This window comes from Sphaerulina musiva (genome assembly GCF_000320565.1).
Source record: "Sphaerulina musiva SO2202 unplaced genomic scaffold SEPMUscaffold_5, whole genome shotgun sequence".
NCBI lineage: Eukaryota > Fungi > Ascomycota > Dothideomycetes > Mycosphaerellales > Mycosphaerellaceae > Sphaerulina > Sphaerulina musiva.
The window spans coordinates 435,135-447,143 of NW_016017387.1; the positions used below are offsets into that span (position 1 = coordinate 435,135).

Here is a 12,009-nt window from a genome sequence, read left to right on the forward strand (position 1 = left end):
CCAATATTCCCCTACTGAGCGAACAATCTAGGCTGCGAGCCAGGCTCGCCACGATACCGAGAACGGGCGAGCATATGGATCGCTTTGGGATTAGACGTTGCACGCACTGCCTTCGTGGCATATTGACCATTCCTGTTCAGTCTCGGAGGACATCTCCTGTGGCTGCAGCATGCTCGAAGGCTTTGTCTCCAACACTCGGGATTCCCGCTCTGCTGGTATACGAGAGATGTGCTACTGGCGCGAAAGGAGTGATGCGGCGCATGCAGACGCCACACCACATGGTTAGCCGTTTCTTGCAACGGCATTCAGGATGCGGCCAGATGGGGGAACATGCCTTTTAAACAACAATTTGTCCCATCCATAAGCTCTCCAGGAAGGGACTGCACATTCCACTCAACAATCGAGTGCTCGGCACTTCTCGATCGCCCAGCATGCGTTTCACTAGTGCCATATACTCCACGCTCGTATCATGCCTCTTCTCCCTACCAGCGGCTGGTCAGGCGCTTACCGACACCATCACATGGGGTGGCGGTAACTCAAGAACAGGCTATGAGACCAATCACAACATGGTGAGATGACTGACTGGTACAGTATGTGGACTTTTCCGCTGACACAGGCACAGGATCCCGCGATCGTCGGCAGCCCCAATTTTGGAAAGATATGGAGCGCCAACATTCCCGGCAACTTCAATGGACTTGGCAAAGAGCAAATATTCGCATCGCCTCTGGTATACACAATCGGAGACACGCAATATGTCTTCATCGCAACTACGCAAAACAATATATACAAATTGAACGCGAAGACGGGTGCAATTGTGGCACAGCGGAATCTTCACGTACCATTTCTGACAGCAGAGCTCGAAGGGTGTGTGGATATCAACCCGACAATTGGCATCACGGCGACCGGTGTCATCGATCCGTCTACGGGTTTGTGGTATTTGACTGCCAAAACCTACGCTCCTCAATTTCAAGATGGCAATTTCAGCCCAAGCAAGCCACCAGGACGTCTCAATGGCCGCTACTACTTTCACGCTATCAATACCGCCGACCTCTCGGAGGCTGCAGGCTTCCCGACGCTCGTCGATGGTACCGTCTTCCGTAACAACCCTAGGAGGATGTTCATTGGGGGCAATCAGCATCAGCGACCTGCTCTCCTTCAAGTCGGCGACTACATTTACACCGGATGGGCATCGCATTGTATCCAATACAACTATACCGGAGCTATCATTGGCTTCCACAGAACCACAGGTGCCATTGTGGAAGCATTTGCTACTGAGGGTGGCCCTGCTGCCAACACTGTGCCCGGCGGTGGTGTCTGGATGTCCGGTGGTGGACTCGCCTATGACGGTGCTGGAAGCATGTTCTTCTCGACAGGAAACGGATACGCATCGGAGCTGCCTGCCAATGGTCGCCCTGTGCAAGGTCGAAATCCACCCACTTCGCTAGAAGAGGCGGTTGTTAACATGAAGATCAACAGTGATGGTACAATTCAGCCAGTTGATTTCTTTATGCCATGGGAGAAGACGCAACTCGATGGAGCGGACAAGGATCTCGGGACTACGCCATTCCAGCTGTTACCTTCAGACACATTCACATGCCCGAATAGTCGACGCATCGGAATGGTCACGGGAAAGTCTGGTAAGACATACTGGCTGAACACGGACAACCTTGGCGGCTACCAGATGGGCGAAAATCGATTGGATGCTGCCATTCAGGTGACTGAGAACGAGAATTCGGTGTATGCTGGAGCTGGCGTCAACCCCCTGGGTGGAGGCTACGTCTATGTGCCTGTCACGACGTTCCAAACCCATGTGTTCAAATTCAGTTGCAACGCGGCAGGCAATGCCGTCTTCACAAAGGTCGCGGATACGCCTGAGAAGAATGCGGGTATTCTTGGAACTGGGCATGGTACCATCACTTCTCTGAACGGACAAGACGGGAGTGCGCTACTTTGGACGACTGATCGCGAGGGACAGAACCTGAGAATCTACGACGCCATGCCAAAAGATGGTAAATTGACCCTGATAAAATCCTTCAACTTTCCAAATGTGGCCAAATTCGCAAAGATCTCATTTGGAAACGGGATTGCATATGTTCCAACTCTGGAGGGTGTTCTTCACGCGTTTGGATCTCCCGTGAGCTTGCCGCTCAACTGCTCCTCGCCATACACCTTTCCCAACACTCCGACTGGCAACACGTCTGATCCCCTCACCGTCAAGTGTACGGCCAATGTTCAGACGACCTTGACTGCGCTCAATGTTGTTGGCAACCCGAATTTCCGAATCGACAGTCTCCCTGCCATGCCCTTGTTGCTCAACGCCAACGACGTCTTCACGTTCAAGGCGTACTTTGCACCAAAGACCGTCGGACTGCTCTCGAGCGACGTGGTTGCTGATACGAGCAATGCGGTCACTGGCTTTTCTGCCAACACACCTATCACGCTCAAAGGTACGGCAAACTCTGCTGCTCCAGTATTGTCCATCTCGCCTGGTCAAGTCAGTTTCCAGACCACGATCGGCTCAGGACCAAGTTCAAGCTCAGCATTCTTGCTCAACAGTGGCGACATGATGCTGAAAGTGAAGAATGTGAGCTACTCTCTCGTGTCCGAAAAAGGCCCGTTCGTGACTCCCAATACTACCAGCGATGGCAGCGCTCAAGTCGGTCCTTTCACTTTTAGTGGTGTCCCATTCACCATTGCGGCCAATGGACAGGCCACTATTGGCATCACATATAACGCGACTAACGCTGGAAATCAAGCAGTCTACGCAACTGTGTTCTCTGATGGAGGTAACAAGATTCTCAACGTCTTCGGTACGGCTGGCAGTGCTCCTGGGCAGCTTGTCGAGTTTCAGTCGCCAGATGGATCATCGTGGATACCATACACAGGCCAGAACTTCTCCTTTGGCGATGTACAGGAAGGGACGACACGGAATTTGATTCTGCGAATCACAAATAACGGATCAAGCACTGCTTCGCCCCTGAAATTGACCGTCTCGAAGGCCCCATACGGCGTCCCTGGTATAGTGGGAGCAGCTAACAATATTGACTTGGCTGAAGGTACTATCATTGGAGCAGGCCAGAGTCAGAACGCTACCCTCTATTGCGCCGCCCTGGAGCGACAAGTCAATACTCCAACTGAGCAGGGTCATGCTCAGTGGACGATTAACACCAACACGGACAGCGGAAAGTTCTTTCTGCAATTCAATTGCAATTCTATCGCTCCACAGGTTGGACCTCTCCTAGCGAATGGCACAAGTCAGTACGCTTATGCAGGTTGCTTCCGCGACCTGACTCCAGGCAGGCAACTCGCCACAAACATTTACACCGACGACAACAACTCCATCGAGCGTTGTACAGGTTCTTGCTACCAAGCCGGATGGACTTTCGCCGGAACAAGCTACCGCAGTGAATGCTGGTGTGGGAATGCGATACCCACTACTCTGGACGACGACAGCGCTTGTAACTTCCGCTGCTCAGGAGCTCAGAATGAAACTTGTGGCGGCGACGATAATCAAGGCAGAGCCCAGTTGTCGGTCTTTGGAGACAGGCTGAAATTCAACGGGAACACTACATCTCCCATTCTTGCCATCACGCAACAGTCTGGCAGCTACAGCTACGCGGGCTGCTACAAGGAGACTGGAGGCAAGACATTCAGTTCGAAGACGATGGACTCGAAGTCTCTGACTGTTGACTCTTGTATGAGCTTCTGTGCTGGCTACTCGCTTTTTGGCCTCCAATACAGCTCCGAATGTTATTGTGGCAGTACCATTGCCTCGTCGTCGTCACTGACCAACGACACCGATTGCAACATGTCTTGCAGTGGGAATAATAGTCAGTACTGCGGAGCGGGTAGCCGGATGCAACTCTATCGATTGAATGGCACCATATCCTCTTCGACATCATCTTCTAGTATTCAATCCTCGACATCGAGCACGGGGATTACCAGTGTTACTACGGCCTCCAATACGATTACCACTATTAGCAGCAGTACCATTGCCGTCGAATCTACTGCTCCAACGGACGTTTCTTGTCCAGCATCAAATGGAACTACGGTCACTTCTGGGGGCAAGAAATTCCTCATCGAATGCGGAATCGACCACGTTGGTGGGGACTTGACATCACTTAATGTCAACTCATTCGCAGCATGTATTGATGCTTGCGCCCAGAATTCACAGTGTGTCGATGTCGCTTTATCGGGAGCGGCGTGCTATCTCAAGTCTACTCTGGGAGCAGCTGTGAACAATGGTGTTTGGGGCGCGAAATTCGTTGAACTTGTGTCCACTTCCACCTCTGGTAGTGTATCTTCGATTTCTGCGACGAGTTCAAGCTTGAGTGTGTCTTCCTCTGTTACGTCGACAAGCTCCGCCAGTTTGACATCCAACTCGGAAAGCAGCACATCATCTCCATCGACCTTCCCAGACCGCACAACTTCCACGTCAACAGTCATCGGCACTTCAACAACCTCATCGACTTCAGCAACAGCCACACCTCCAACTTGCCCCGGAAGTAACAGCACGACCTACATTTCCAACGGCGTCACATTCTTGATTGAGTGTGGTATCGACCATCAAGGCGGCGATATGTCCAGCCTAGCCGTCAACAGCTTCCAACAATGCATCGACGTATGTGCTAAAACCAATGGCTGTATCAATGTGGCGTTGTCTGGTGCTGCTTGTTATTTGAAGAATATGGTTGGTGCTGCTGTCTATAATGGCGTCTTTGGGGCGAGAGTGGTGTCTGATCCATCCATGACAAGTTCGGTGGTCTCTTTGTCGACTACTTTGCAGTCTAGCAGTAGCAGCAGCAACAGCTCAGTTGCCGCGTCTACGGCGAAAGGGAGTGACTCTAGTTCTTCGATGAGTATTGGCAGTACTACTGTCTCTTCGACTAGTAACGGCAGCACTATCTCTGCGACGACTACCAGCAGCTCTGTCCCTTCGACAAGTACCAGCAACTCCATTTCGTCGACCCTGAGCTCCAGCACTGGAGCTACGGCCAGCTCATCCCCTTCGACCTCCTCTGCGACCCCAACGATCAGTACTTCGTCTTCAGCGACACGGACAACACTTTCTACAAGCACCACGACGTCTTCGTCGTCCTCCATCACCTCTATAGCGCCAAGTGCGCCTACTCAGGTTGGAACATTCAAATACGTGGGCTGCTACACCGAAGTAAATGGCCGTGCAATCAACCAGAAGAGTGCCAACAATAACAACATGACGAACGAGAATTGCGCAAGCTTCTGCTCGGGATACCAATATTTCGCCACCGAATACGCCACCGAATGTTACTGCGGATCAAGCCTTTCCACCAGCTCCAAACCCGCAACAGATGGCCGCTGCAACATGCCATGTGCAGGCGATAAAACCGAAATCTGCGGCGGTCCCAATGGTCTGACTTTGTACGCTGTTCCCAGCAACAGCTCCGCACCACCATCCCCTACAATTGTAGTTCCCAGCTCAAGCAACTACATAGCACAGGGCTGCTTCAACGAAAAGCCCAACAACGGTCGCGCTCTATCGAATGTATACTACGACCCTACAAACTCCCTAACCATTCCCGCGTGTGCAGCTCAAGCCCAGAAACGCAATGTCACCTGGTTCGGAGTTGAATTCGGCGGAGAATGCTTTTACGGAAACACATTCGACAATGCTTCACATCCAATCCGTCAATCGGCTTGCGATATGAGCTGTCCGGGAAATTCTACGACGTGGTGCGGTGGTGCTGACGCTTTACAGATGTATCGCTTGCCACTCGCTTGCCCGGCGGATAATGGGACTTTGTGGAATTCGTATAATGGTACTGCTCGGTTTCAAGTGCGGTGCTCCATGGATTTTCGCACTGGAGGGATGGCGAGTCGTGTTGCGGCGGACACTTTTGAGCAGTGCTTGAATGGGTGTGCGATGGAAATGTCGTGTCGAGGGGTCTCGTATCGTGAGACTGACTGCTATATGATGAGTGCGTTGGGGAATGGGACGAGTGACTCTGCGATGCTTGGTGCAACTGTTGTTCAGAGACAGGACAATGTGAACAACGGTTCTTGAGACATTGATGTGAGACGTTCATGTGAGATGGTTCTAGACAGATGTTTAGCTAAACTGTTACTTTTACGATGGATAGAAACAATGTGATGTAGATATAGTATAGACCTCCATGAAATCTTTGTTTTTTCACTCTCTTCCATTTTCATCCCCCAACATCATCACTAAACACATCAACATCAACATCACCATGCACCTCCAACAAACCTTCCTCCATTCACCACCACCTCATGAACAACAACTAAACAACAACAACAACACCCGTCACTTCCCACCACCACCACACTCCCTCACCACAATATTTCCTCCTCCAGACCCCACAAAACCAGACTTACCCACCCCAATAGAACGCCCCGATCTAATCGACTGCAAATGCGGTTGCGGAGGCGATGAATTCTACCATCTGACCCCGCCGCCTTCGCCTACAGACCTGATCGAGAAGAGGAGTAGCATTGTTGCTGGGGGTTTTTTGGGACGAAAGAGTAAGAGGGGGAGGGGGAGGGTGTGGTGTGCTTTGGTGAGGAGGGCGAAAGTGAGGTTGGAAATGAAGAGGAGGATGAGCAGGGGAGGGAGGGGGCGTTTAGAGGGGGAGGAGGAGGAGGAGGAGGAGAGGAGGGGGTTGGTTGGGGGGTTAGTAGGGTAGGTAACTATATGTAGCTGGGTTGGGGAGGGGAGAGAGAAAAGGAAAGAGGGATAAAGTGAAGTGAAGGAACGCGAAATTGACGCGATGCAAGTCCGTGGACGGAAGGCCAAAGTGGCCAATTCTCATGAACGTACCTCACCTCATGAATCTACTGTATACAGCACCTTTCTTTGATTCTATACCTCACCGTCGCCGTATGCGGCACCTTACCTCACCGTCGCCGCCGTCGCTATATATACCTCGTTGCCTACCTCACCGTCGTATATAGTCTACGTTACCGTTACCGTTACCGTTACCGTTACCGTTACCGCCGCCGCCGCCGCGGAATACGTCGCAGTCTATATACATATACCTCGACAGTCTACTACCCCTCCGCTACCTCCGTTACCTACCTTACTATCGCTCGCGCTTATACCTCGCCGTTGTAGTAGAACCGTTAGAGCTCGTAGTAGTTAAGTACTAGATTACGAGCAGTTCTGCGAGTTCATTACTAGGTTATACGCTAATAGGCATACCTACTAGTCTATCCGCGAGGACCTCTTTACTATATTCGGCGTCCGTATCGAGCTTAGTACGCTACGACGGCGGCTAACTTTATAGGGGCTTACAAGAACGTATACGCTAGTACGAACCCGGCTCGAATTAAGTAATACTAAGGCCCTATACCTCCGAATCGCTTATACCTACTATTACCTACGTCTTACCGACGAGGAGGCCTACTAGATTCTACGTATTAACGGCTAGAATATCGGAAAGCGTACCTATCGGCGTATACGCAAAGAGCTAGGGTTTATCAAACAGGTACCCTAAGAACGATAGGCAGAGGCGGAGGTAGAGATCGCTGCTATACTCTCTAACGAGCTAGCTAAGTCGTCGGTTAAAACGTACGGCCGGAGGAACCTCTACGTATACCTACGCTCGAAAACTAACCTAATTAGGAGGTATACTATATTATTATACTTATAGCCGCTCGTAGACTAACTTATTTACGTAGGGACCGTATCTACCGTATATACCGACTACTTAACCCCGATAGGGTACAGCGATACTACGATAGAGCTAGAGAGCACTATAGTACTATTATTACATCCGGGCTAATATACGCGCTCTTAATAGATGCTTACTACAAGTTCGAGTACTAGGGTATTTAGATCTACGGTACTATCGACATTTACTCTCGCTATATATAGTAGCTCTACGTTAGAATTACAGTATATGCCCTTGCTACTCGCTTGTAGCCCGAGAGAGGTATTATACTACCGACTATATTAGATTAGGCGTCTACTAGTAGTAATAGTACTAGTAGTAATAGTACTAGTAGTAATAGTACTAGTAGTAATAGTACTAGCGGTAATAGTACTAGTAGTAATACGATAGTCTAGTAAGCTATATATTAAATAGAATAATTAAATTGAGTAGTAATTAAACTGTCTAATATTGCCTCCCCTCCCCTCCCCCCCCCCCCCCGGGTACGTCGCTGTTAAAGCTATACCGTCTATATATAGTTAAGTACCTTCAGCGCCTACCTACCTATAAGTACGGCTGCAAGCGCTAGTAAGTTAACCCCGAGCCTTTGCTACTGCTACCGCCCTTCTTGTTATAGTACTAATCTTCTCTCCGTCGCTATCTACTGCTAGCGTTACGCCGGACCTACCCTCTTCTCGTCGTATCGTCGCGACGGTATTATCGCCGTCGCCCGAGAGGTCCTATACCTCTAGTAGCTGCCTCGTATTAATTACCGAGTATATCTACCCTAATCTCTTCTCTTTCTTAATAAAAAGCTCGTCTAAGTCGTGCTTAATACTCTCGATTAGTACGGTAGGCTCGCGTATTATAGGTAGTAAGTATAACTCGAGGGGGGGCTCGTCGATTATAGTACTCTCCCTATCCTTACGCTTCAGATTCTTCGGCTTTAGCGACGGTAGATGCTTTCTTAACTAGATAACGATCGTAACCTTATATAAGCGAGCGGTCGTTCGGGGCCCTAGTATCTAGAATACAGCTATAGCGTCCGCGACGATAGGTGTTCTCGTTGCTTTCTATAATACCTTAAGGGGTTTGCCGTCCTTATCGAAGCTAGTTACTAGTATTATACTCTCAAAGTCGGGGATTTTATAGATTAGCTATACCGGAAGGTCGTCGGGGTCGATACGCTTAAGTAGGAAGTCTACGAGGCTAGTATTATCGTCCTCGGCGAGGCGGTTAGAGTTAGTAAAGTTATTAGGTACTATTAGTACGAGCTCTGCTTACTAGAGGTCCTACTTTGCTACTTTTGTCTTCTTCTCTAGTTTGAGTACCTAGCGCTAGGTATAGACCCTATAGGTATATGCAAAGTAGACGGTTAGCGACCTCTAGGCTACGGCTAACGTCGTCGTCGTTGTCGGCGTCGGGGTCGACGCCGGCGCGGACTATTAACGGTAGGTAACTAGTCTAGTACCGGTATAGAGAGCGACTACGGTAGCGGCTCTCTATCGGTAATACGTATTAGTACTAGTACGCTCGTTATTCGCGTACTAGGGGATTATATCGAATGTCTAGAAACCCTAGCTTATTAGGCGACTTATCAAATCTCGCCGTTAGAAAAGCTGCTTACCCTTACTAGTAGAGCCGGTACTAATACTATCGGTATAGGCTAGGCTAACGGAGCCGGTATATTCGACGCGGTTAGTATAGGACGAGGGCGTATCTCGAGTACGGTTAATAGCTCTTATATAAATCGCTCCGTTAGACCGTCCGGATTTAGCTATTTATATTAGCTATAATAAGTAAACTTGCCGAACGTTGTCTTATAGTAGATCTATATCTAAACTAGACAGTACTCGGCCTATAACTTAGGTAGCTACGACTATAATATAGATATAGCTGCGATAGGGGTTATAAAGCATATAGTAAGAGAGGGAGGAAGTATAAGTAATATAGCGAGTATACGAATAGTTTTACCTTATCGCCGCTTATAGCTAGGCTCGCCGAAGAAAAGCTAATAGAATTTTTTACTTACCCTTGCCTCCGCCCCTTACCCCGGCGCCCTACCCCGCGCCCCGCGCTCTACGGCCCCTCCGCCCTCTTTGTTATATTATATAAACTCGAAATCGACCGTACTATAGTCCTAGTTTACATTCGGTACACTATATTGCGCGTAATAGACGAATACCTCCTATCTCTTACGTCGGAGGATCTAATTCCGTACGGCTAGTAGCTTCTTAAGCTTACTAAGAATAGGTAGTTCCCTAGAGGTAATATGCTTACTAATCAACATTCGCAGTATAATATATACTAACTCGTACGTACGATCGCTAGTCAATTAGTTAAAGGACGCTCTACTAATAGGTAGAGAGAGACTATAGCTCGTAAGTAGATTGACCTTATACTACTTATATGTCTCGTTAGGCAGAAAAGCCTCTAAATCTACCTAGAATTAATAAGTAGTATAGCGAGCGGGGGTAAGGCACTTACTAAACCCTTCTAGACTCTGTTCGAGTATCTCGATAATAGCCTCCGGTATACGTACCCCCTACGACGCCGTACTATATAGCTCTAGGTAGTAATATAGTATATACGGAATACCCGGAATTAAGTATAGACGGTTCGATTGCTTCCGGATCTTATATATATTCTATATATAGGCGAACTCTATTACCGCGGTACGTATGATTTCTATATATACCGCTAGGAAGGCTAGGCGATCTAGGAGTAAGTTAGGGTTATATAAATCTCTCGTATTAAGAGAGTAGAAGTATTCTCTCTATCTATTAAGTGCTTTGGCCTGCTAATTCTACTATGCCTCGATACGCTAGTTTATCTTACTTGTACTATATCGGTAGTACTTGCTAAAAGTAAGCTCTAGTAACGTTAGCAGACCGCGGCTCTATAGTAACTTATTCTCTACGTCGTACGTAGTACGACGAACTATATAATACGCGTCCGCGGCTAAGAGAGTCTCGCCTCCGTAGTCCGAGCGTAGAATCAATAGAGCGACGCCCCTATAGCGTAGAGTAGCCGTATACTAAGCGAGTACTAATACTACGGACCTGCTCTTACCGCTAACCTAATTGAATCTACCCTTAAAGAAGCTAATCCAACTACGCGCGTACCTATCTAAGCTATCTACTCGTGCCTCGATAGCGGCGACTCGCCGAGTAAGACGTACTAGCTTACTGCTATCTATATCTTCTATAGGCTAACCGGCATTATATCCTACCTTTGCGTATCGCTTATAATAAGCATATATCTTGCTATTTACCCGGTCTACCTTATACGGAACGGATAGGCCCGGACGAGTATAGTAATAGTACGGATCTAGTACGTTAATCCTCTCGTAAGTCTCTATAATTCGGCTAGCCTAGTCGAATTTCTGTAGGTTATTCTTTGTAACCTTCTTCTTCTTAGTATCCTCGCCGTTCGCCTCGTTAAGCTAGCTCTACTACTTCTCGGTAGCGCAAAACTAGAAATCGGCGGCGTTAGTAGTCGTAGGGCGGCGAGGGTAGGGATCAACGGGCAGGGTACTACTATAGAGAGAGAGTATTAGTAGTAAGTTACAAAGAGCGCCGAGGACAGCGCTACTAAGGACAGCGCCGCCGAGGACAGCGCCGCCGAGGATAGCGCCGCTAAGGATAGCGCCGCCGAGGACATACTCGGTATTATTATCTATTGTATTATCTATCTTATTACTCTTATCCGGCGTCGGATCTACCGTTAGATCCGGCGTTAGAGGCTCTATCTAACCGTCTATCTAACCGTCCGTCTAACTGTCTATCTAATCGTCTATCTAATCTACCGGGTCTAAGTCGTCGTCCTTATTATAGCGCGCTTCGAAGGCTTATAGCGCTTCGAACGTAGTTATAGTATCGTCGCCTTCTTATAGTATCTCGAGCGCGAGCGTTACGTTCGCGATAATACTATAGGCTTGGTTAGCGTACGCTACGAGTACTATAGCGAGCGCACTCTTACTTAGCTCGGTAGGGTATAGTTGTAGTAGTAGTAGTAGTAGTAGTAGTAGTAGTAGTAGTAGTAAAGAAATATATATATAGTTCGTACTTTAATAGCGACGGCGGCGACGACTTGATAAGTAACTTATAGCGACAAAGCGGTAGTAGTAACAAAGCTATACGCCGCATACGGCGACGACGGCGACGGTAAGGTAAGGTGCCGCATGCGGCGACGGTGAGGTGTAGAATCAAAGAAAGGTGCTGTATGCAGTAGATTCATAAGGTAAGGTACGTTCATGAGAATTGGCCACTTTGGCCTTCCGTCTCCGTGCGTCAATTCGGCGTCAATAATTCATTCACCGTTGATTCATTGACGTAACGCCACTCCACTTTCCACTTCC

General features: G+C 48.7%; 1 protein-coding gene across 1 annotated transcript; it reads left to right on the forward strand.

The window, feature by feature from the left end:
- Positions 1-431: 431 nt before the first annotated feature.
- Positions 432-6,111, forward strand: SEPMUDRAFT_133228 (WSC-domain-containing protein; the record flags this gene model as incomplete). Its single annotated transcript, XM_016902550.1, has 2 exons — positions 432-569; positions 623-6,111. 2 exons carry the CDS (start codon positions 432-434, stop codon positions 6,041-6,043), a joined length of 5,559 nt encoding a protein of 1,852 aa, XP_016760611.1. The 3' UTR covers positions 6,044-6,111.
- Positions 6,112-12,009: the final 5,898 nt, after the last annotated feature.